The sequence below is a fragment of the Polyodon spathula genome, chromosome 56 (assembly GCF_017654505.1).
Source record: "Polyodon spathula isolate WHYD16114869_AA chromosome 56, ASM1765450v1, whole genome shotgun sequence".
NCBI classification, from domain to species: Eukaryota; Metazoa; Chordata; class Actinopteri; order Acipenseriformes; family Polyodontidae; genus Polyodon; species Polyodon spathula.
The window spans coordinates 1,019,850-1,047,017 of NC_054589.1; the positions used below are offsets into that span (position 1 = coordinate 1,019,850).

The 27,168-nt window shown below is 39.0% G+C and overlaps 1 protein-coding gene across 3 annotated transcripts in view; it reads left to right on the forward strand.

Moving 5' to 3' along the window:
- LOC121307487 (collagen alpha-1(XXVII) chain B-like) overlaps nt 1-27,168 on the forward strand; it is a 152,287-nt gene that overhangs the window by 39,712 nt on the left and 85,407 nt on the right. For all 3 annotated transcript variants that reach the window (XM_041239668.1, XM_041239666.1, XM_041239667.1), the window contains exons 5-10: nt 784-837; nt 7,293-7,346; nt 8,153-8,206; nt 21,218-21,262; nt 22,299-22,352; nt 24,593-24,637. In XM_041239668.1, coding sequence (XP_041095602.1) covers nt 784-837; nt 7,293-7,346; nt 8,153-8,206; nt 21,218-21,262; nt 22,299-22,352; nt 24,593-24,637 — 306 coding nt within the window. The remainder of the gene's footprint in view (nt 1-783; nt 838-7,292; nt 7,347-8,152; nt 8,207-21,217; nt 21,263-22,298; nt 22,353-24,592; nt 24,638-27,168) is intronic.

Sequence of the window (27,168 nt, forward strand, 5' to 3'; positions counted from 1 at the left end):
ATAACAAATTAATCTTTGGTTTAAAAAAAAAAAAAAAAAAAAAAAAGTCTAGCAGTCTAGCAAATTTTATAGTTTTAACCTGTGAACCATTGAGAATTAATTAGCTGTGTTTTGTTTTTGTTGAAATTTTCATTAACAGTTAAAAATCTTGTTGGTTTTTTAATTGTGGTGTTGGAACATGAGTTCTGAATGAACTCTGTCTTGGTGAATGTGATCCTGCCTACGTCTTGTACATTTCCATATTGCAGATTTTGGCCAGTATGATTCTAATCAATAGAATATGTAGTATAGTGTCTACATAAACAACTCTTCTGTATTGTTACAGTGTAGCATGACCCAACATAGGTTTCATGCAATGCTTTTTATTCTACTTTTTGTGTCTTTTGAAGATAATTCTGGGTACAATGGGAACACTTTCTTGAAAGAGACGAAACAATTTTCTGCGTGGAAGTGGGTTATAACAAACTGCAAAATACTTAAATTTAATACCAAATAACCGTACAGTACGATAACTGCTCAGAAACACAAACGTCTGCATGCTTTCAGTGTTTCAGACTGCAAAGCTTATACAAATTTTCATGCTGAGTGGACTCATTTTTCTAGACCTCCATAACACTCTGCAGCCTGCTTAAGACTGTATTGTTAGATGCCACGGTACTCTTGCAAGGCTTGACTATTTAAGTTTTTGGCTGTGCAGTAATCCTGTATTGTGATTTCAAAGTGCATTAGCGGCTACTCTAAGCTTGCATTGACCAAACCCTTTCTTTTTGTTTTCCTCTGCAGGGTCCACCTGGTCCACATGGAAACCCAGGACCCCCTGGCTTCCCCGGTCTCAAGGTACGTTGTGAGGAACCCCGTATTCTATTAATACCTTTTACTTATAGACCTATTAGTTGAACATCCGTAACATGCAAAATGATGGAAGCAATATTAAGAGGTTAGTTTTAAAGACTGTTTGACATTAACAATTTTACATGGGGATAGCCAGCAGGGTTCAGAAGAGTGAGGTCATCCTGAATTAACCTACTTGACTGTTTTTTGAGGATGTTACAACTAATGTAGATGATGGCAGCACTTTGATTATAATTTGTCTTGATTTTCAAAAAGCCTTTCACAAAGTCCCACATGAAAGACTCATAATTAAATTAAAATCAGCAGGAATACAGTGCATGATATATAATTGGATACAGAACTGGTTAAAAAGCAGAGAGTAATTGTGAGAGGTATAAAATCGGGCTTCAGTGGGGTACCACAAGGGCCTGTACTAGTACTCTTACTGTTCCTCATTTATATAAATGACTTGGAGCAAGATACACATTGCAAGATTGTAAAACTTGCAGATGAGTAGTGAACTCTGAATCCGCAGCCCAGCTAATTCAAAGGGATCTGAACCTTGTCTGCAACTGGGCAAACATCTCACCAATGTGGGGAATCAATTAAAAAGGCAAATATAATGTAGGTTGTATTGCAAAAAGCATGGAATACAAGTCTAGTGAGAGAGGTTCTGCTAAGATTATACAATGTACAGAGTATTCTATGGGACTCCACCTAGAATACTGTGTGCAGTTTTGGTTGCCTCTCTACAAAAAAGAATGAATTGCACTTAAAGGTTCAGAACCTGGCTGATCCCATGACTTCATGGCATGAGCTGCTGTATGAGGACAGGTTAAAATAATGAAAAAGAGGGGACTTGATTAAAGTATTTAAAATCACAAATTCTATAAAGTTAACCGAAGACACTACTTCAAATTTAGCACAGAGAGAAGAACAAGAGGGCATAAATGGAAGCAGAGAAAGTTTAGAACAGAAGGCAGGAAGCACAGATGAACTTTTTACACAGATGAAGTAGTAGGATCTAAAACACTGGAAACATTTCTTCTGTTCTTACCTAGAGTCAGATACACAATAGAGTTTTGTCTCACTGGTTCAATTACAGGCTGTAGGACTCAACCATCTGACATCACTTGGCCATGTGATACCTAGCTCGTTCATGCACAGAGACCCTTTGTGGGTGAGATGCCAACGTGTCTGTGATCTGACCTGCCCAGTAGAGTAGAACACAGTGTGTAGAGAGGGAGACTATTGGAGCAGACAGGGTATATAAAGGCTTAAGACCGCTGATTCAATGAGTTATTATTCTACTAACGCTGGTATAACGTGTACAGCATGTTGGCTAATCCTCCCTAGCATTAGACCAAAAACTGGAGCATGTGGGAAATACTGTAGGGAGGTTGTAGCTCATTTGTAGCTGCTTCTGACAAAAGACGGGGGAATTAAGTTTTTTCTAATAATATTTATTACAAGAGAGTAGCTGCTATTTACTTCGTGCTAACAATGGACTTAACTTTCACCAAGATAAAATGAGATAGTAGTGATGGAGATCAACCAAGACATAGCTTCTCTGCAACATCTGCACACATTTAAAGTAATATATGAGCCTCCAGTGATTTTCCTATGCCAGGTAACATGGATAGCAATTGTATGTTTTAAAGCAGCAGATGCATTAAGGCCACTGAACAACTTAAAATTCAGCTAACTTGAAGCCTGGAGAAGGTGTTTTAACAATACAATGCATGCAGATAGACAGAGCCCTCACATCTGGCACCTCAAGTCATTCGCATTTGAACTCACACTCTCAACATTACAATGCATCTGTTCCTTTCTGTTAATTGTCAATAATGTCTGCAACTGCATTTCCCATTTTGTTTGAGTTTTCGTATCTATTTAACTGTATTCAGTTGAGGGTGGGAGGTTTCTATCCAGCTGCAACACATATTAATATTCATATAATCTCACACATTACAAGAATTTCAATAGAGGTCTTGCAAACAGCGCAAGTTTGGATTTATTTTGATTCATTATCAATAACGTGTTCAAGAGCAACTTGCGTAAGGCTATGAAACGTCTGTTATCTTAACCAATGTACTCCTCTTGTTTTAGATGCACATATTTCTGTTTTCAGTCACCATAGGAACTTTAAAAAACACTGTTTAAGAGTCATTTCTGATTTTGTGCAACCGTTAGTTTGTCCCCCTGCAACACTAGTGAATGTAAGAAAAGTGGAGTGTTTGTTACCGATATCATTCTTGGTTTGTAGACTACTTCCCAATTGAATTCCCTCATCACACCAGGTCCCCACACCAGGTAGAGTCTAGGTTTAGCCAGCGACGTGATGTGGTGAGTCAGACTGCTCGGCTGTGTTTTCATTAGAGATTGCAGGGGGGTTGTTCAGTTAACTTATGCCCTGAAGTGCTGTGGTCAGTCTGGAATCCGTCTAAAGACAGACTTTGTTTATAAAGGCACTGTGATCCCATAAACAAACACAAATTAGCCCGTTGGGCTGGAGATTCATAATGGATGTTAAAAAAAAAAAAAAAAAAAAAAATCTGACTGAGGGATGAGAAACAGGACATCTTAACTCCTGACCTCGGCTGCTGTCTGCGAGTGTAGTAACCCTTTGAATGCTTGGTGCAGCCGTCCAAAATTCAACAAGATCTCTTAAACTACAATGCAAAGTCCATGAAGACAATGGCAGTGAAAAAACAACAGTCAGGAAGTAGAAAACATATAAATAACTTTTCGAATCCAAATTTAAATACCATCAAACCTGTAACTTGATGTTTTTGCTTTTCTAACACAGGTATGTCAACCATACCGAAATGTTTGCCTGATGGCTCTCATGCGACTTTTTACAATACAATTAAATTTAAGGAAGCAGTGTGGTCCAGTGGTTAGTCTAGGGTTTATAACCAGAAGATCACCGGTCCATATCCCACCTCTGCCATTGACTGACTCACTGAGTGACCCGGAGCAAGTCACTTAACCTCCTTGTGCTCCATCCTGCGGATGAGATGTTAAATCAAGGTCATATTATAAGTGACTCTGCATGTAATGCACAGTTCACAGCCTACCTCTGTAAAGCGCTTTGTGATGGTGGTCCACTATGAAAGACGCTGTATAAAAAGAGATCTATAACTACCCATCTCCTCAACACCCAGTATATACAGTTCTTCTAGTGCTTTCTGTGCACCAAAGCTCTGTCTGCCCTGACTGTATTTATAGTATCTGCTCAGTTTACTCACTCTGAAGTGATTTCTGCAGCATTGTCCTTTGCCCTTCACTACAAACCACCCCCCACCCCCAGAATCAGCAGGTATAGCAGAAAGAGATCTGCTCAGCTGCTTAACATAACAGAAAGGATATATTTTAAATCATTTTTTTGAAAATATACAGTATTCCTTGAAATTTAAGGTGCACTTTCTAAACCAACATGACTGACTGTCCGAGAAAAGACGTACCAAAACGTTACTGCCTGATCTCGAGTCATCCATGACATACAGGCAGCCATTTTCAAAGAAGCAGGAGTCATTGTTTGGGAGATGTCAGATGGTAGAGAACTCCTCCATAGAGGATGAAGACTAGGAGAGATTTGCTGTTGTTACAGGCATGTTAATTTGCCAATATACAATATGCTTTACCAATATGCCTAATAGATGGGGTTGGAGCATTTCATTGCAAAAAAATCAATATTCCATTGTATAAATGGCTCTTGTATGTGTAATTTATGCTTTTATTTTTCCTCAAATTGAGGGTGGGAAATTTGGATTGCATGTTAAATTTGAGGTCATGTTAAATTTGAAGGGCCCTGGGATTAGTGTTCTGTTTTGAGGCCATTTAACAGCTAACAAAATTCACATTTAACTGATGAAGGACCAGCCTTGAAAAGCTTGAATGTTTGTCCTTGAACAGTCCTAAAACTTCAGCATTGATTCCAGTCTCTTGGCTCATAATTGGTGTTTTATTCAAAGAGAGTGTGTTTTTAAATAAAAACATGAACATGATGTCCACATGTTTGATGTTATCAACATAAATTACATTTAAGTACAGTTTAAAATGAATGTTTGGTGTAAGCCAAAAAGTTGTTTGTTTATATGGCCATTTCTGATGTTCCGCAACTGTGATTGTGATGCTGAAGAGAAATGCAGCGTGACCCTTTTGGTTTTAGGAAGGAGAGGCAGCGATAGTACTCTCATCACTGCTCTTCCTGCATGGCAGCCATAGCCTCATTCAGGCTCGATTTCAGAAACATCTGAATCACGTTTAATGTGTTAAACCATTACCAGTTAACCAGGCTGGGATTGCTTCAGGGTGACCACTTCAGAAGCATCTTGCTGTTTTTGTTTTGTTTTTTTTTTCCTCATCACTGTTACTGCAGTAATAATTTCCATTGGTATTCGTGCCAACCTGATTTGAGTTGGGGATGTTCAGTAAGCCTTGTATTGGGGAAGAAATGAATATTTATTTTACCAAACCAGTAGAACAGTTAATGCTGTTGATGGAAGTAATTATTATATTGGAAAGCTGTACTACAAAAATGATTTGTATTTTTCTGCTACATTATTCCATATTTTAGCCTTCTATGTACTACTTTTTCAGACCTTGTTGATTGTACAGTTTGTTCACAGGCCCCAAAAGTAGTTTTTAGTTTAGAGCTACAAGCCCCTATGTCAAGACATTTTTAATAAACACATTTTAAAAAGTTACTCCTGAGGAATTCAAAGGTAAGCCTTTACAATTTCAGCGTTTCTACAGTACCGAATGCTGTACATACAGTACAGTAGAAATGCTGATCAGACCCCTGTATTTTCCGACATGCCACGCAATACCACAGTTCACAAACTGGGAGAAAAACAGGTGCGAGTAATCACAACTTGAAATGAGAAGCAGCACATAACTGTAATGCTCTGTGTGATAGCAGACAGCCGCAAACTGCCTCCATATACATAATTGAGGTTGTGTCTTTGTAAATTTATATTTATTAGATTTTTATTTTTTCCTCAAATTGAGGGTGGGAAAGTTTGGCTGAGTCTTAAATTCAAGGGTGTCTTAAATTCGAAGGAATACAGTATTTACGATGGATATCGATGTTGCTTAAGGGTTAAGAAATATAATTAACTGACCTTGAAGTTAAGGGGAATACTGGGAACATAACTTTCTTATCAAAAAAGCCAAAGTAAATATTTTGAAATTCTAGACTGAAGCCAGCATGAGCTATTGGTTCTGGGTTTTCTGGTAGATCTCACTGTATTGGAAATTGCATACATAATGGGTAATGTAATGCTATTTAGACCTGCTTTTATGGTTCTTTTCTTCGATATTTACATTTGCAAAGAGCTGTAAAACCATGTTTAATTTGAGTATCTGTTACTGTCATTCTTGACTTGAGCAGGTCATGTTTCTCTGTTTGACCTGTTCCTTTTCATAACCTGTTGGTTATGCTTGGGTGTTGGGGGTGGCTGGTGTTTTACAGGTGTTTGATGTTAATGACTGCACTTAGATGGCATCTGTCATCACCGGGGAAGTCTGGAACCCTGCAAACTGATTGCAAGAGTCCTTAGAAATAAGCAGTTTATTTCATCGTCTACTCGCAGCATTGGTGTGGGTGAGCGGTGGTGTTGATGTTGTTGTTATTATGAGACATCATTTGTGATGGACTGAGATCTAAACTTGTAGAGATGTCAAGGGATCTGTCCAAGCGATCTAAACAGCAGCGGATATAAATAATACTGTGATTTAGAGAATTGCCCCTTTGTGTTCTGACTAGTGTTTTTTTTTGTCTAAGACATCAAGAGCTTTTACACATGTTCTACCCTTTTTGTCATTCTAAGTAGACGGTGTTCATGCTTTTGTAAGTGTGGTAAGAGTTTTCTGGTGCTCTTCCGGGTGATTTATGTTAAACAGCAGGCCCTCGCACTGATTCATTCTCAAATTACTTTCAAAAATCTAGTCAGCTGCATCAGTCAAGTATTTTCTCCAGTGTCCGCGCCAAACCTTTCAGGTCACTTAAAGGGCAATACAGTTGATAGGCAGACACTTGAAGGGTTAATAATGGCAAAATGTAAAGAGGTCTGTTGAAGTGTGCAAAAGCAAAAATGGTTTACTGCGTCGTCCTGTATCTGCAAAGGAAACAAGTATGTTTAGGTGCCTTATACATATGTTTAATAAATTTCTATTAAAGAAGCCATGACAGGTCTGTTATTGAAATATTGCTTAAGTGAGACTTTTCCATCTACTTTCTTTAATCCTGTTTGCTCTCTATAGTAAAGACTAAGGAGACTAGTCTAAAAGCACACTCCGGAGGGGGCCTCTATACAGTATGAACACTAACAGAACAAACTTACAGGCCAGCAGGTCAAGATGAAAGAGGGCTGCCACTTAAGACAGATGGAGTCTGGGGTGTTTTCATGGGGGCTAGCATGACTGAAATAACTAGTATTGAATTTGTATTTCAGGGAAAAAAGGGAGATCCTGGCCTTTCACCTGGAAGGGCACCAAATGGACAAAAGGTGAGTTTTTTGGTTTTGGAACTTTCTAGGTAAAAATAATGAGATGTAGTAGTGGCTGGCAGAAAATTAGATGAGATTTGTCTTCAAAAAGTACCATTTGGAATAGAACAAACAGCAAAACGCAACTTTTTCACAGGGACCCACATCTTCTGACATATGGAGCTCTTCAAATCCCTTAAATGTTTGTTTTTTCTCGACAGCTGCATTATGTTGCCTCCTAAACTCTAACAAACCAGTGTTTGATTAATTGTAATTTTACTTACCAGTAATACTAGAAAGGCTAGTTTTACAAAGCATTCCTGGCGGCATTATCTCAATATGGCAGCGAAATGGTTCTTTTCTAGTGGACATTGTTTGTAACAGAACTTTGAGTGAATCATATTATTCAGCTGTGTACCAACTATAAAGATGCCATGAGGTGGTGTCTGCATAACTTCTAGCCATCTACAAAGAGGGCACTTTGCAGGGCAACACTAGTAATGGAAGCATTATAAAAAATGGTTCATTTTTCTTGCACGGTACCCACGATCAAACTTGACAGAGAATTACTGCATACAGCATAGCGAGTATGAAGCCAATGCAGTATCTCGAAGAGTCTCAAGACCCTATTATGGCCGCCAACTTCGGTCACAGGTCAAAGAAGAAGGGTGACTTCTGTAACACAGGAAATGTACAGTTGGAAGCAGAACAGGTTTATGAGATATTAGCAGTTGTAGTAGTGGTAGCAGTATTGCAAATGTAGTAAAGTTACAGCCATAATACAATGCCATGCATTTAAATCATGTGCTTGTTTTTTTTTATTCTAGGGAGACCGTGGGCGAGTGGGCTCACCTGGTTTGCCTGGAGAAAGTGGTCGAAAGGTAGGAACGAAAAAACAAGAAGTGTGTCAGTTTGAGACATTCTGGAACAGCCCATATCAATTAGGAGGCAGACTGTTCTAGCAGTTGGAGTGACTCCACAAGACTCTGTAGATCCTGGGCTTAGATCCCAGCATAACCAGTAATACACTGTGTGACCAGCGTTTCATGTCAGTAGTTGAGTTTTCATTTTAAAACAAAAGCAGAGAAACGTCCCCACCCCACACAATGTATGGGGGAACTGTACAACATAATGGTTCTTCTGAGTATGGCTAACGATCAAGATTACTCAGTACGACTTCAATTACACTGTCTTGCAAAACAGTATAATAAGGACCAGATATACCGCTTTCAAACATGAGACTTTATGAAGTGTTGGCAGTGATAGGAGCACTTTGTACAGTTTTTTTTGTTAACATGGCTGACATCATTCGTAAGATATTCAAACCACCATTAGTTTTACGTTAAAGCTATAGCAACATTTAAATCCCTCTTGACCAATCAAAGCACTTGATTTACAGACATTCACTTATTTTTCCATCAGTGTTTCTCTCATGCAAAGGAAGCTCTACACTGACAGAAATTCCATGGCTGGCACAAACCAGCTTTTGTGTATCGCAGTACCTACAGGCAGTAAGTTAAGCCTTAATCCTCCCAGCACAGGGGGGTAGAAAGTCATTTTACATTATTTTATTATGCTGTGTTGAACAAGAAAGATTGTGCAGCAAGTTGAAAATCAGTTGAGAATGTTTAATGAATCGATTCGCTGTTAAAATGTATGTAAATGAGGTGTATGATCTTGATGTTGCGTTAGACCCTTATATTGACTGGTGTGGCATTCTGTTTGCTGCCATCTTTGATAAAGACTTTCATTTCTGCTTCAAAGTCTGCCCTTTATCGTTTCAGTGGTTAGAGCAACGGAACCTGCCATGAATTATTTTTTGCTGAGCAAGGCTTGACTTTTCATTCCTTCATTAGAGCAGTTGCTTGTCTTTGTCTGTTTTCAATAAAAGCGGAGGATCCTGCTGGGGATTGGAAAATGTATCATTCAGCCTGTTCACACATCTGAGATCTGCCTTGCTCCCTTACCTATTACACATCCAGATGGGTGCCAAATCCCTGCTGGAATATTTCCACCAAGCTCCATTGTTTATATGAACCAGGGAATTCAGTTGTAGTTCAGTACAATAAAAATAGTTTTCTTTTTTGTGGCAGACAAATGTTTTAGTATGGAATGGCGATATGAATAACTGTGCAGCTGAAAGATGTAAAGGAACTGTCGCAGCGCCAGAATCGAGAAACATATTTCATCAATATAATACCATAATATCTGCATTGTCCTGCTTTCCAGAAAGCATCTGTATCGTAATAAGTGATTATTATTTAGCTTCATTGTTTTTAGGCCTAGGTTTTCATAAAACATGTACGGTTTAAGTCTAATTCACTTGGCAGGCTAGCTGCACCCACATGTGTTATATTAAATGCCTTTGGTAAGAAAATATTAAACGCTGATGGAAAAATACTTAGAGAAACAACGTAAATTACATCTGGCACTGAACCAGAGAGTTAGTCCATAAATGGTCTCTGGCCAAAAAGAAGACAAAGCCTGTAACTGACTCCTAGGTAATCTCTAGGAGAAAGCATTAGCTCCAATAGAACATAGCTGCCATATTACATTAAATGAATGATTCTCTAAATTTAACACATTTCCTGTCTTTGTTATTAACCCAGCAATGTGTTAATCCCACATGTTGGTCTGTGCTTTGCTAGCCCCCCCTTGGACTCTTTACAGAGAGGGGGGGGGTGCTATTACGACAGATGTCTAAACTGCTGACTTGCTATAAAAAGCAATTATACAATGGCACAAGTCTGTTCTCCAAAAACACTGTTTATATTGCAAGTTTCTTCAAATTCTGTTACAGTGGAGTTGACAAATTGCGTGACATAGTTACATTGCATTGCACTGGAGTTGCATCAAATCAGCGTCTTTTGATTGAAAGCTTGAAATTAAATAATGACTGTTTTTTGTTTTATGTTAAAGAAAAGAAAAAAGCTGGTGTTGAGGTGAATGTCAGCAGTTTTAGGAGGGTCGTAATAGGCTTGAATCGGGTTTTTTATAACCATGAAAAGTAGTCAGATTTTCTTTTTACATATTATAAAAAAAAAAAAAAAACAAAAAAGTTTGATCTTAATTATTTTATTATGCTTGCTTTCTAGCCTTGCATACTCAGATGTCTTCTTGCTTTGCATAATTTACTGAACACAACAAAACAGTCTGGCCATATTGTATTCTGTTGTTGTAGAGAGGTTATCATGAAAAAAGGTTTTAATAAAACCCAAAATATGGCTTTAAGCAATAGGCTTGACAACCCACATAAAACAACAAACTAATGAAGGAATAAGTCGTACGTAGGATATTATTTATTTACCCTTTTTTTTTTTTTTGGGAAGACCCCCTGAAGGCTGCAGTCTTTTCAGAAGACATTCTTGCTGGAGTACTGTAGTATAAGCATAGCAAATAGTCGTGCAAGCAGAAACAGCAGTTCAGATTCGTACTAAATGCAGGTAATTACACAGGTAAAAAATTTTACGATTTGGAAAGTGTAGATGAGAAAGCAGTCCATTTTTAATGTACATTTGAATATTTGGTCAACTGAGGTCCACAGTTCCATTTCCACTCAGTTTTAATGAGCACGAAATACATTTTCAAAAATACGTAGTGCAAAACAGACAGTAACAACTGTGGAAGATGCTGTAAAAGTTACATTGAAAACAAACTAAAAAGAGAAAAATACCTAATGTATTAAATCGTAATAGCCACTGTGAGTTGGTGCCCCAGACTGGTATTGTTGTATAAATCTCCACAGTATTTTCACAATGAGATTCTATTTGCTCTCTCTCTCTCCTCTGTCTGAGAGTGACAGGCTCTGATTAGGTTGTTTCTAATGATTAAAGAATTGCCTCGTCTCCACACAGGCAGGCTGCCAGTTCCAGACTTCTCGCTCCAGTTGCGGCTAGGCTAAGTCAACCTCAGTGGAATACTGAACCTCTGACCTCACAATCCACATGCACCTACGCTAACTGCTACGCCATGTGCTTGGCCAAATACCGATTTACCAGCAGCTGAAAAAAATGTGTAAGGCATGTCATGAAAAAGGGATCACTCAAAAATAGTCCTATGCAGACCTAACAATAATCAAAGACTGCTGCAATGAACAAGACAAATTAAGTCATAATATATGAAGAAAAGCTCAGATGAGTCCGTTGTAGGACTGGATTGAGCAGAGTGTGCTGTATGCAATGTATCAAGTTTAGTAGAACTGGTGGATTGCGAGTACAGAGGGTTAATTGTCACAATAATTGGATAATGTTCATATAATTTTAGCTCACGTTTTATTTAAACCCATTATTAAATTAAAACTGCAACAAGCACTCATGTCTTTTTGTTTTAATGATACTAAAACGTTGCCTGTCTTCTTCAACTCGTACCAAAGATTCTCAATCGGATTTAGATCAGGACTTTGACGAGGCCACTCCAGAACCTTGATTTTATTCTTCTTTAACCATTCTGAAGTAGATTTTGATGTGTGCTTTGGATCGTTGTTGTGTTGGAACGTCCAATTGCGCTTTAAACCAAGTTTTGTAGCGGAGGGTTTCGGATGATTGGCCAATATCTTTTGGTATGCTATGGAATCCGTTTTACCATGTATTGGAACTAAATTTCCTGTGCCATTAGAGGAAAACCAGCCCAATATGAAGGATATTACCGCCTCCATGCTTGACAGTAGGTATGGTGTTCTTTTCTTTGTACGCCTCACCAGACTTTCTCCAAACGTAACGACTATCAACATGACCAATAGCCAGGGTCCAAAACTGAATAGAAACAACTTTATTTCCAACCAGAATTCAAGTAAATGCTTAGATGTTTGGACAATTTGCAGCTAAACCATCCATAAACTATTAACATGGTCGTCTCAATTGTATCATGGTTAGCCACTGCCAGACCATGCCTGGAATATACTGCAGCATGACAGTCAAACCCTGTTCAACTCAACAAGTCCTAGTTACACCATGTGTGACCATGAAACAATAGCCATGGTATCATAGTTCACCATATTTTCGGCTACCCATGATATATATTACAGGCTTGTTTTCCAGTCTTAAAATGTATATAGTATTAGATTTGACTGACAGAAGAGTATTTTCTGGTATCCAAGTCTATCCAGTATAGACAGCTGGAATGTTCTTGAGCCAGTTTTGTAGCCAGTGTGTCAGCAGGTTACTTGTTTTAAGAAGGCTTTGCCCTGTGCCATACACACACCGCCAAGTCACAAGGAATGGAAATATATATATGGAGCTCAATTTCTACTTGAGAGGGGCCCAAAGCCTTGACGTGAATCCAGTGGTGCGTTTCTCTCAGCACCTGGATGGAAAACCGTGTTCCAGAAATCACTGTGTGCACATGTTCCTGAATATCCTGGAACAAGGGATGGCCGTCTCGCTCACGATGCAGAAACTAATGGAGGGAACAGCATGTCAAATACAATTACCAGAAGGCTGGGATTTCTCATTCATCAGTTCCTGGCTATCTCTCAGGGGATGATTGTGAAAAGTTCAGGGATGAGCATGTTAATATTTTCATTTTTCGTAAGTAAATTTGCTGCTTTGGAGTTGGTTTGTACACTTGCATTCAGCCTTCAATATAATTTAAGTAGTAATAAGTAGACCTTGATCTTGCAGTAAACCTTTGGGCTCAATCTTTAGGGGTGGTTTCACACACCCCAATTAGCACTAATCTTAAACTTCAGTACTGAAGATAACATTATGTAGGCCAAGATTATTGGTTATGGGGTCTGAGAAACCTGAGGTAAATCTGTAAAGTCTATTAAACTTAAACTATTAAACTCATTTCATTAATTGCATAGATTTACATCTCAGTCACCTTATAATTCACAGATCTTTTTGTTTATTTGGTACTTTTTGCTATAGAAGGCATCATTTTTTGGTGAGTGCAAATACATTTTATTAGCAAAGGCGTATCAATTCTATCATTCCTCAGAAATCTCTTGAGGTAATCCTCCTCTTGGACACAAATGGGAATTGTGGTCAGCTCCAGCAGCGATACCTCAGCCTTGAAGCTCAGCAAAGTGTAAAATGAAGAGCAGCTTTATCAAATTGTAAATATAGTTATTTTTATAAATGTTGGTGCCAGTGTATAAAATAGTATTGGATCAAGTGCTTTTGAATTCTGGCTTTTGTACTGTATATTGTAACAGGTATGACATTTTGCCATAGAGTTTGGAACAAACCATTCATATTCCATGGGAAGTTGTAATGGAAAAATCTGTGGGGGAGAAATTTTCTAGAATAGAAATGTGTGTTTTTTACACTTTCAAGGGACTGGGTTTTCAGGCCAATAGTACCTTGCCAAACCATGTTTGCGTAAAAAAAAAAAAAAATAGTATTACTTTTCAATGTGGTATGAATTTGTGTAGCAGTAACCCCTTTTAATGGGAATTTCAGACATGTATTGCAGGAGTAGATTCCCCAGCTTCCTGAAACTTGTGCTGTGGTTTACAAAGATTCACAGTTCAGTACAATATAAGTCTCCATGGAAAAACCCTGAACAGTTGGAGTGTTAGATGTACAAAAACAAATGAACCATAAACGTGTCGGTTTGACAAACCTACCCATGTCAACGCACATAGAAACACTGGGCTCACCTTTAACCTTCCCCATCAATATAAGAGAGAGAGAGAGAGAGAGAGAGAGAGAGAGGGGAAATGTCAACAATCTATGAACTCTATCAGAGGTCTCTCTTCCCCGCTTAAAGTTACTGTCAACAGTACCATCGGGCAACCAAGTCTAAAGTATGCTATTAGCTACTTCATGATTTAATTCTGAGGAGGTCTCCCAGCAAAGTAAACGTATTAGTTATTTTTCTTGCTGTTCACGTGTTTTCACCTTCCAGCACTGTGTAAACATAAGAGCCTGTAGTCAATCTCCCATTTCGATATGCTTTTTCTGACTTTCAGAATACCTTCTCAAACTTTGCACGGTTCTCTTCTGTTCTGCTGGAATGTTCTAGTCTATATTGTGGGTTTATCTAACAAATAGTTCAAACAGAAAACTTTCCTTAAAGGTCTAGGAATAGGGGATGGGATTACCAGTGGACGCTTCTAGCGGTCATTTTTATACTGGCCTCATTCCACATATTCCACATTGCTTTGCTTTCTCAGTGACTGCCCCACAGGTAAATATGATATTAAATATGCAAATATCTATGAGTGCAGTGTAGTGGGATAATAAACATATGTGTGTAATACAAAGGTATAAGGTATTCCTTTAATGTATATTTTCAGTTGGTATGCTGCAGTTACAGTGCCTATAGGAAGTATTCTTCCTCTTGGGCGTTTTCACAGTTTGTTGTGTTACAACCTGAAATCTTGATGCATTTAAATGGGATTTTTTTTCCTTTGATTTACACAACCTACTCAACACTTTCAACAAATTAATTAAAAATAAAAACAAAAACCTGAAAAGTCTTCATTAGATAAGTATTCATCCCCCTTTGCTATGACAATCCTAAATAAGCTCAGGTGCAACCAGTTGCCTTCAGAATTCACACAATAAGTTAAATGGAGCCCATCTGTGTGCAATAAAAGTGGTTCACTTGATTTCAGATTAAATACACCTGTCTCTGTAAGGTCCCACAGTTGGGTAGTGCATTCAAAGCAAAGATACTACCATGAAGACCAAGGAGCTTTCAAAACAACTCCGGGATACAGTTGTGGAAAGGCACAGATCAGGGGAGGGGTATAAAAAGATTTCAAAGGCATTGAATATCCCTTGGAGCACAGTCAAGTCGATCATTAAGAAGTGGAAGGTATATGGCACCACCCAGAATCTGCTTAGAGCAGGCCGTCCTCCCAAACTGAGCAGCTGGGTAAGAAGCCTCCAAGAGGCCAATGACAACTGTGAAAGACCTACAGCATTCCATGGCTGAGATGGGAGAAACTGTCCATGTGTCAACAATAGCTGAGGTACTCCACAAATCTGGCCTGTATGGAAGAGTGGCAAGAAAGAAGCCATTTCTGAAAAAATGCTCAAGTAAAATCCTGCTTGGAATTTGCATAAAGGCATGTGGGAGACTCTGAAACTATGTGGTAAAAGATTCTGTGGTCAAAAATTGAACTATTTGGCCTAAATGCAAAGCGTTATGTCTGGCACAAACCCAACACAGCACATCACCCAGGTAACACCATCCCTACTGTGAAGCATGGTGGTGGCAGCATCATGCTATGGGGATGCTTTTCATCGGCAGGGACTGGGAAGCTTGTCAGGGTAGAGGGCAAAATGGATGGTGCTAAATACAGGCAAATCCTTGAGGAAAACTTTCTTCAGTCTGCAACAGACCTAAGACTGGGGTGGAGATTTGCCTTTCAGCAGGACAATGACCCCAAGCACACAGCCAACGTGACGCTGGAGTGGCTTAAAAACAAGAAAGTGAATGTCCTGGAGTGGCCCAGTCAGAGAATCTGTGGCAAGACTTGAAGATTGTTGTCCACCAACAATCCCCATCCAACTCCTCCTGCACATTCTCAAATAACAAACATGCCTTTTATATCATGTGTCCAGGGGATGATTGACAGTGAATCATTCAATCAACCACCTCCTGGCCACATTCCACATTCCAGACTCTACCAAACAATCAAACAATCAACCAAAACGGTAGCCATCGTGCTTGCAGGCTGTGCCTTCACCAAGATGGCCACCAGTAATCAAACCTTTATGCACACACACGGGTAGAGCCTCTGCTCTACCACAATGTGTCAGGTAAAAATTTCTATAAAATGAAACCAAATCTGGGGGAAAACCTTGCTTTAGGTCTGCGGTATAGAGAAATGTGCTGAATTGCTTTTTGTGCACATTTTTACCTATCACTGCCAAATGCAATAAGTAATTTGCTTATAGTGCCATTTAATACACTGTCGGAAAGTAAAACAATGTTGTGGTTTATCTGAGTTAATACAGATGGAGTCATTTTGTTTGTACTATTATTAATTCAGGTGTTTTTTTAGTAAATTTGGGGAGAAATCCAGGGGTAAAATACACTGAACAAAAATATAAATGCATCATGTAAAGTGTTGGTCCCATGTCTCATGAGCTGAAATAAAAGATCCCAGAAATTTTCCATATGCACAAAAAGCTTATTTCTCTCAAATTTTGTGCATAAATTTGTTTACATCCCTGTTAGTGAGCATTTCTCCTTTGCCAGGATAATCCATCCACCTGACGTGCGGCATATCAAGAAGCTGATTAAACAGCATGATCATTACACAGGTGCACCTTGTGCTGGTGACAATAAAAGGCCACTCTAAAATGTGCAGTTTTGTCACACAACACAATGCTACAGATGTCTCAAGTTTTGAGGGAGTGTGAAATTGGCATGATGACTGCAGGAATGTCCACCAGAGCTGTTGCCAGAGAATTGAATGTTCATTTCTCTACCATAAGCCGCCTCCAATGTAGTTTTAGAGAATTTGGTAGTACGTTCAACCGGCCTCACAACCACAGACCACTTGTAACCACGCCAGCCCAAGACCTCCACATCCGGCTTCTTCACCTGCAGGATTGTCTGAGACCAGCCGCTCGGACAGCTGATGAAACTGTGGGTTTGCACAACCGAAGAATTTCTGCGCAGACTGTCAGAAACCATCTCAGGGAAGCTGCGTGCTCGTCATCCTCATCAGGGTCTTGACCTGACTGCAGTTTGGTGTCGTAACCAACTTCAGTGGGCAAATGCTCACCTTCGATGGCCACTGGCATGCTGGAGAAGTGTGCTCTTCACGGATGAATCCCAGTTTCAACTGTACTGGGAAGATGACAGACAGAGTGTATGGTGTCGTGTGGGTGAGTGGTTTGCTGATGTCAACGTTGTGAACAGAGTGCCCTATGGTGGAGGTGGGGTTATGGTATGGGCAGGCATAAGCTACGGACAGTGAACACAATTGCATTTTATTGATGGCAATTTGAATACAGAGATACCGTGATGAGATCCTGAGGCCCATTGTCGTGCCATTCATCCGCCTCCATCATCTCATGTTTCAGCATGATAATGCACGGCCCCATGTCGCAAGGATCTGTACACAATTCCTGGAAGCTGAAAATGTCCCAGTTCTTCCACGGCCTGCATACTCACCAGACATGTCACCCATTGAGCATGTTTGGGATGCTCTGGATTGACGTGTATGACAGCGTGTTCCAGTTCCCGCCAATATCCAGCAACTTTGCACAGCCATTTAAGAGGAGTGGGACAACATTTCACAGGCCACAATCAACAGCCTGATCAACTGAAGGAGGAGGTGTGTAGCACTGCATAAGGCAAATGGTGGTCACACCACATACTGACTGGTTTTCTGATCCACGCCCCTACCTTTTGTTTTTTTTTGTTTTTTTTAAAGTATCTGTGACCAACAGGTGCATATCTGTATTCCCAGTCATGTGAAATCCATAGATTAGGGCCTAATGAATTTATTTCAATTGACTGATTTCCTGTAACTCAGTAAAATCTTTGAAGTTGTTGCATGTTGCGTTTATATTTTTGTTCAGTGTAATTGGACACTCTAAATTCAAATAATGATAACGAAAAGAAGAAGAAAATGAAAAATAGGCCAGGCGAGCCGTGATTGAACAGGTCAGGTTCCCAGTGCCTGATCATTCTGTTCATTAGAGTAGCTTCCTGTTTCTGCTTCTGCACTTATGCTTATGTATCCTGGAGTGCTTGCTTTGTTGATAGTACTCAGTTGCCTTAGTTTCAAGAAAAACAAGCCTTCCATTTGATCATTTTTAAATATAATACAATGAGAAAAAAAAGTAGAATTTGAGCTGTACGTAAATTCGTTTTTATTTGTGGTTACAGATCACAAACCCAACAGTGCGAATGGAAAAATCAAAATTAACCAAAAAGAGTCTTTTTTTTTTGTCTGCTTCCCAGATCTGAATGGGGGGGGGGGGGGTCTCGCAAATTACATCCAGAATGTTTCTGCAAATTATCAGAAAATCTTAGTCATCAGGAACGTTGTGCAGTATTCTGACCTTTCCAGTGCTTAATACAGTTTGATGCTAAGAAGATGGTTGTTGTATTCTTAGAAACTTTTCTTCCATGGGAGGTGACTATTTGAAGGTACCCATTAGATAGATAGACAGATCTTTAATATTACAGAAGGATGTTGGTTTATAAGCCCATGTTGAAAGTATCAGCTCGGTATAAGTCCTGAGAAAAAATCATTCCAGTGAAAGTTACAATTAATTTTGCAACTAAACATTGGCATGCATGGTATTAATAATGATATACAATAATATAATCATCCCACCCTTACAACAGATAATGTATGTTCATAATAATTGTAGGAAACAACTGGAGTATGAAGATACATAAATTAATTACTGTATGTGTGCGACATAATTATTAACATGTGCAACGTAATAATTCTAGTCTATGTATAAAGACAAGTCTTCAAAAGAAGACCTTTTCATGACTAATAGTTCCTGTATGCCATTGCTGACTAGTCTCCTATTTTGAAGCTGTTGCATAGGCTAGTTTTAATGGTATAAAACTAGAAAGAAGCTTGCAGAAGGGAGCAGTTAAATTACTGTTAATTAATTAATGTTCTTTTTCACAAGTAATTACAGATCTGTACGGTACTATTTTATAACTCTGACCACAATATATTGGCACAGGCATTGAAATATAAGCACTTACGTGCATTTGGTTAGTGTGTTCAGTATGAAAAATATTGAAATACTAAAAGTGTTTGGTGGTCGTGTTGCCAAAAACCAGAACATGATTCAGGACACTGTTCTTCAGCCATTTGCAGCGGTTAAGCATGTAATGTAGTGAACCTTGTCTTAAATACACAATGTCACCTGTGCAGAGGTGCTGTAGAGAACGGGGAGGTGTTTTGGAAAATGATAACCCACAGTTTTAACCCATAACTCCTTCTTGCTTGCTTGCCAACCGAAAACACATTTTCTGAAAACAGAAATGTTTTACCGTCACCTCAAATGCATCTGCATTTTCCAGACAGAAAAAAAAAAAAATACATGTATGGTTAAATTAAGAAAGTGAAGTGAATTTGAAATTATGGGATATCAAGTCCCCCCGCATTCTATTTTATTGAACCATGTGACAAGGATGGCCTGTGGTGATGTCAGACCTGGAAGACAGTGGACACAGACAACAGTTGGTTTAATAATTAAACAAATAAAACTAATTTGTGCCTTCCCCGTGCTCGTATACTAATACACATTTTATCTGCACGTGAAGTGATTGTGCAATCCTGATGTATAAATACAACTGTATATTTTAAATCATCCATGATAACCCACACTTCATGCACCAATACATACATGCAACATATAACACAAAAATACACACAGGGTCGGGGTACCCTGCCACAAACCATTAATAAATCAAGCAAAATAATCCATTAACATAAAGAGTAATGGCATTGTTCTTTTTATTGAAGCTGTGTCTGTGCAGCGCCGTTGCTCAGACTATAGTTACTGCTTCTCATGCTGTAACCAGTTGGGCTCCTCTGTTACAATCAGAGTGATTGCTCTAGACAGTATAATGTATTATGGCTTGGCAGAGCCAGGCTGTGGCTATAGATTCAGCTGTTTGTGCTGGAAAGCAGGTTTGGCTCATGGAAGCAATCTGTGTGTAAGATGGTGACCTAGACAATACAGGAATGTTCCTCATAAGCATTTTTTTTAAATCGTGAATCACACACATTCAGGATATCCTTCCCAAATTGGTTCATCTAACTTCCAAAGTCATTTAAATCAGATTTATTACACACAAATAAAGTCTGGCGTCTTTAAGACTGGAGGACAGTGGTAAAATTACTTGATGGGTGTCCTTCTAGAAATAATGTGGGGCTGCAGTGCTATGATGCCTGTGGCTTCACAGGAGGTGACAGTACTGCAGAGGTGACTACACCAAGGCCCTGTCATGTAAAATCGCATGGCACTTTGGGCAGAACTTCAAAAAAGTCTTCATTTCCTCTACCCATGGGAGCTGGAAGGCCCCTTCAATGACATGTTGCATCTTGGTATGTTTCCATCTGCACCGTGAACCAAGCTGTACACAACATCTCATTCCAATATTAAACTGGAAGGGTGCCAGTCCCATCTGCAGTCTACAATCCAATGTGCAAGCAGACATTACACAAGGTCAGCGGCTGTCATTTATAAATTAGTTCACCTTCCTCCTGTTTTTTCTTGATTAGTATAATTAATTAATTCACAGCCCTCCTTTGTTCGGCGTAAATGTTACATTGCATGCTCATTAGGTAACCTAGAGTCTTGAATTAAACAAATTCCTACCTGGCTTTGGCATAATTACTTTACAATGACTTGCTGCTTACAATAATAACAATATAATTTCTAGTAGTACAGTTGTGCTGTTACAATCTTTTTGCCTTTGATTTCACATCAGATTGTTAGAACCAACATGATTAATGTCATCCTCAAGAGACGATGAACAAAACCAACACCTTGGGGAGGAGCGGGGGGGGGGGGGGGGGGGGGGTAATGCTTATGGGAAAATCCAGCTGGAACTGGTACGGGAAAATATTTGTGGTAGAGGTAGACTAATTCCTCAGAAATGTATTATACATGTATACAAGTTACACTTTGATACTCATTTTCCGTTTAACCAACCAATTATTCAATTCAGTAACCAAAGATGACTGTTTTTTATGAGCACTGTAAAAGTAGACTGTTCTACATCTTCTTCAGAAAAGCTGTTCCTTTTGCCTACCAACTCCCACAGGGTCTTGGTCCTTCTGTTAATTCTGATGCATTGGTTCTGAGTGGGTTCTGAATGATATAGGTGTGGAACTCATAGCTGGCTGCCTTCAGGCTAACACTAAAAACCAAGGACTGCGCTTGTATTTTTGCTGCACTTTATACAAGTCGGTTTACATGTGTGACTTTCTTTTCCTACAGGGACATAAAGGCTACCCTGGATCTCCAGGACACCCAGGAGAACCAGTGAGTACTCATTATGGTTTTAAAGAAAGCAATGGCAGCACCCAGCCCTCTGACATGTCCAACAGTACACTCAACTCTTCAGTGTCTGTATTTTTTGCCTCAAGATTAAAAATGAAATGAAAATAAAAGAAAGCTGACCCATTTTTCCTTCATGCACCGCTTTTCCCTGTAACAGTACAAATGAAACAAAACCTCAGTCTCCTGAACCAGGCAGGACCTCTTCGAAAGCAACTGTCTGTCTGCTTGCAGCTTACATTTCTAATGCACCTGCTGCTTCAGCATAAAACCATTATACTTTGCTTGTGTTATTTTCTTAAAGTATAATCAAGCTTCAACTTCTGCATTAATCCATACTGTACATTAGTAGTCACTGAGACAGATCAATACACTTTGCTATCAAGCTATTATTCCGCTCCAGCACAACGTCCATTTATGACTTGCTTCAGAATTGAAGATTTCGCAACACGAGAGACATCTGTAAAGTAACACAAATATTCAGCCTCGTCCTGCAATCCACACACGAAAGGGTTAAAGCTGGTGACAAAGCATTTAAGCACTGCTTTCATGTTACTGTATTTCCTAAAAACACAGGATAACATTCAGCCCTGGGGCATACAAGGCTACCTTTCTGGAAGTCTGAGTTTGAATTATTGTTTATATATTTGGTCACACATGAGAGCGGAGAGTTTGCATAATGGACGGTTGTTAGACAGGAGTCAGGCCCATGTTAAAGGATATTGAATGAATGCGTTTGCGCTTAAAGAACTTTGGCAGCACCTTCTTTTTTGCTGAAACAGTTCCGTGTGGTTTTACACAGAGCTAGGCATCTCTGAAAAAACCAACAGCAAAGTAGCACCTTATTTCTGATAGGGACCCCCCTTCCAAAAACAATATTGACCAAACACAAAGGTCTTTCTATTGAAAACGATCGGGCTTCCACACTGTACTTTTCTTTCATAAGGAATCCCTGATCAGAACTTTGGACGTTTCTCTTAATTGTGGCTATTTGCGTTATTCATTCATTTTTGTTTTTTAGGGGGAGCGTGGCCCAGATGGAAGCCCAGGTGCCAAAGGTTATCCTGGCAGGCAGGTGCAGTAAATCTTATCATGCTGTGCTGGCTAATGCACAAAGCAGTGATTTGAGTATGGTGGGAGATTTATTATTATTATTATTATTATTATTATTTATTATTATTAATTATTATTATTATTAATGTTATTATTATTAATGTTGGAGTACCAAGTAATTTTTGCAGTGGAAGGGTTTAAGAACTTGAAAAGTTAGTGCAAATTATTATCTGATGAACCTGTAAGATTGCTTTTGTATTTATTTACTTTTTTTCTGTTGGACACGTTTCTGTATTGCATGAAGAGATCATTTGAACGAAGAGCACATGTTACATTTCAACCTGTCCTGTGGCCATGGAATCTACACACCACACTCAAATATAATGTCCCATACCTAAGAAAATGGGCTTACCAATCCCTTTTGAGATTATCCTGGTGAAACATCTGTGGAGCTTTTGGATACGGAATTATCTACCAACCGATTGCTTCCCATCACCCATCTGTCAGTGACCATCGGCTATGATGTCTTGTTAATCACATCTGTCTTAAACGGGGCGATCCAGCTTTCCTATATTACAGAATACGTTTATAACAAATGAATCACTTGAGGGACAACCCATTGGCAGGTCTATCAGTTTTTATATATAGTTGAAGTGGATTTGTTTTGTTAACCACTCTCATGATAAACAATGGTGATCTTCGTAATATCTCGCCGTGTCTGAGAGTCCCGTATAGTGTGAGTTTTTAACCTGCAGTTTTAACCAGCATCTGTTGAATTCTATATTGACCCCATTAGTGCCGTCCAACAAGCTATACAAAGTGAGTTTATTTTGAAGGCCTCCTCTGCTGCCTTGCACAGAGGCGCTAGGATATCTCTTGAAGCAGCGCTTTTAGAAATATTCTTTAAATAAAAACAAAGAATAAAGTAGAATGCTTCATCTTGAGTTGGGAAGTCAGAAAACTGGCAGTATCATATTTTATGCAAACACTATTAACTGTATTGGCAGCAGTTGACACGGTATCTCCTTCCTCATAGGACGCTTCCTGCTGTAAGGATAACAGTACAGTACAGTGTACAGGCTTGTAAAGGATGGCCCTTGAGCAGAACCATTCTTTCACAGTCCCCCGTACCACGGTTTACACTTTTAAATTGGTCTTTAGCACCCCCTACCATCCAAAATACTGGTTTTGACACCGTACTAGAGGTCGTTCTGGTAGAAAAGTGATCTAACATGGAAAATTGGCTTGCAAAACTCAAGACATTTTCCTAGAATGAAATTGTCTCTTCTCACGATCACACATAGTAGCGATAGCTGGACCAGGTTGACTTGCTATCATTCAGTGGTGATATTATAATATTGATTTGTTATTGATTTAGAAAAAGATCAGTGTATTATACTTTGACACATGACGTTACTGTATATGCAGTGTATTTGAATTCAGTAAGCCTACTTATACAATTGCAGAGACTAATTCAAGCAGTTGGTCAGATTCTAGTCTTTTAATTAGGAGGAAATTACAAAATTAAGCAAACAAGAAATCACTTACAAGCCTCTAAATTTAAATGTGTGATCTTGTAACTTCATAGGGTGTGTTTCTCCTTTCTGAAGCTTTGTGTAGTCCAGTTTTTTACTATGTTGATTATGGTGAACTGAACTCAAGCATCGTTCAATTGATTTCATACATAAATTTGAAAAAACAAAACAGCAGTGAGTGCGGCACGTGTTCTCACAGCTCCAGGGTCCTGGGTTCGATTCTGGCCTCAGGGGTCTGTCTGTGTGGAGTTTGCATGTTCTTCCCGTGTTCGCGTGGGTTTTCTCCGGGTACTCTGGTTTCCTCACACAGTCCAAAGACATGCTGGCTAGTTAGATTGGCCTCTCTAAATTGTCCCTTAGTTGCCCTGCGATGGACTGGCATCCCATCCAGGGAGTAGTCCTGCCTTGCACCCTGTGACTGCCGGGTTAGGCTCCGACTCACTGCAACATTTTATAGGAGTAAGAGGTTACAGATAATGGATGGGTGGAAAACAACAATTTAGTTTTTTTTTTTTTTTGGAGCCACGGAATCCTGTGTAAGTAACAAACGCACAAGAACAGGCCTTGTTCAGGAGCACGTTCTTTGTGAAACATTTCCAGAACTAACATGTTCATGTTCAGCATGTTTAATGTAGTAATAAACTGTGGTTTCAAAGTATAAACACAACAATACTTTGACAGTTTAGTAAAATCTTCCAACTACTGCTCTACTTTTCATCTGTTTTAGGGGTTACCAGGACCAATAGGAGATCTGGGGCCCAAAGGTGCTCGGGTAAGTAAAACAAGCAGTTTGTCTCATCACTCTACATGAAGAAAGTGATGTAGAAACTTGAGTACAGTGTGGGCTAAACAACCTTGACTATAGCGGCACAGGTGGTAGACAATGAGGCCTCCTTCTCCTTTCATGAACTCACAGCTCGAGTCCTGTACTACCGTGGGCTTCCCTTTATTAAAAAGTAATGCTGTTTTGATCACAGTATTTTATAGGCAGCAGTGCTCATGGATTTAGCCCATGCTGCTGTTTACCAAGTTTAGGAGTGCTGTCAAAAAGGATGACTGTCAGTGTATGTTATTTTTCAATTAAATCATACCAGAAAATACATTAGGGTAATCTCAAGGGTCACATCTGGCTATATGACCTTTATTAGTCTAAGTTATTTTAATAGTTGTTACATTAGGTGAGACCTGTATTGGGTTAGTAACAGGTTCTGCAAGACCTAGCTCATATTAATAGGGCACATAGCAAACACTTTGATAAGGTTTCATTTAAGAGAGTTGTGGTAATTAACAGCTTCAACTCCAGATGTACAAATGAAACCCCTTCCCAGGTAGTAGACCTGCAATTGCTATAAAATGTTAACTTATGATGAATAAATAATAAATAAAGAAATGACCTAAACTGTGTGTTTCATTAACCCTTTGTGCTCTTGTGTACTACATACCCATGTTCAATGTAGAGATAAAAACACGTTTGAGTTTTCTTTGTTTTGTTTTTTTGAAAACAAAATTGCTGCTAATAACATTACTAATCAGTAAACAGTAATTATCAAACATCAAAACATGTGCCATTATCGACTTGCTCTGTGCCATTTATTGAAATGTTCAGTACAACAGAACCCGGGGTTGCCTTCGCAACCACTGCGCATTTTTCTTGTGTCTTTTTTGTTTTCATTTTTGTAGCAGATCCTGCATCTTTGTTGCAGTTTCTGCTTCCCTTGTGTTGGAGGGATAGTCACAGATGCGTGTACAGTGCTACTTTGCGCAGGCATTGTGATGGATCTGGCTGCCGCAGATGCCTGCTTCATTGCCTGTACCCAGTGATGTCTTTTGATAGTATTTTGTCACAGCACTGCCATTTCAAACCAAACATATTTCTGTTTGTAGCTGGCTTACCTGTAAAATAGCTGCATGCTCTTGTTTGTACAGTTTGTACTGTTCTTGGCTCCACCTCCTCTTCATCATCATCACTGAGTGATAAGTCGGCATCACTGTCGCTGGTATCGAAATCCCCCGGACCAACTTCACTGCAGTTTCTCATTATAGAAAGACCACATACGTTGCCATGTTTAGCTTTCGCTAAAAACTATATAAACTACAACTAAACAAGTAAAAATAATAATTTAAAACACTATACTTGTAAAAGTAGAGTGGCTTCCCACAATATATCTCAGTCTTCTAAACGCCCACAGGTAGATTGGAATCTCTACTCGACACGAAATTGGATACAAATGTCACCTGACCTTCCCCCCGACTTTCTTTGCACATTCCGCGTACTAGCACTGCCTTAGAGAATGAAACCTGAAACGCTAGACTGAGAAACCGCTCATAGAATAGAATGGGAAACTTGACGTACGTAGGTACGGCATGGTACTGCAAGTGGGTTTTCATTTGATGTACGTGAGTACGTCATGGTGTTGAAGTGATTAATCGGAATTACTACCAGTTGAAATGGAATAAGATACAGATTTTGTTTTAGGTTGAATGATTTTAATAACGGCAAGAATTCAAGAAGAATGTTTGTTTCAATGGGCTAGTCTGAAAAGGCAGCTACAAAGTGTTTGTAATCTTGAGCAGTTTAAATGTGTGCGAGATATCCAGCCATCATTTCAAATTGACCTGCCATTTCCAATTGATCCTAATATGATTAGGAATTAGTAATGTGGATAATGCTGTATCGATGTTTCATTAGCCAGCCTGTTATTTAACTGAGCTAGATGTAATTCTCAAACATAATACTATGTTTATATGCAAGAACCGAGCATCAGCACAGCAGTGTTTTTAAGATGGAATTACAAGTTGAAGTTATGTTTCTGTTTCTTTCTTCAAGTGCAGTCTTGCGGTTTCACCTTAAATGACCTTTGTTTTGACCTCTAACTCCATGTATGAAGGGAAATGCTAGGTCAGGCTTGGTTTCACTCCCAGTGATGTATGGTCAAGTAAGTCAATGTCAGTATATGTTTTGTGAGGTTTTTGGTTTCTTCTTCTTTTTTATTCATCCGCTGATGTTAAATTACACTTGAAGAACCTAGATAAGCATCATTTGACTGACTCTGTAATTTACATCTTACCACTCTCTAGAAACAGTCTTCAATAACCCGTGACAAGAACACATTTTAAAATGACTGCATGAAGACCCACACCACATTCCTTTTAGTTTCCTAGAAAGATTAGACCAAAACTACAAACAAACTTTTTTTTTAAATTCATACAATTTGTGGTTCGCTGGCGTAAATGAGTTCTAAACAAGGTTTTTTTTTTTTCTTGTGCTTTGAAGATCTTGCTACTGCATTTATTTATTTATTT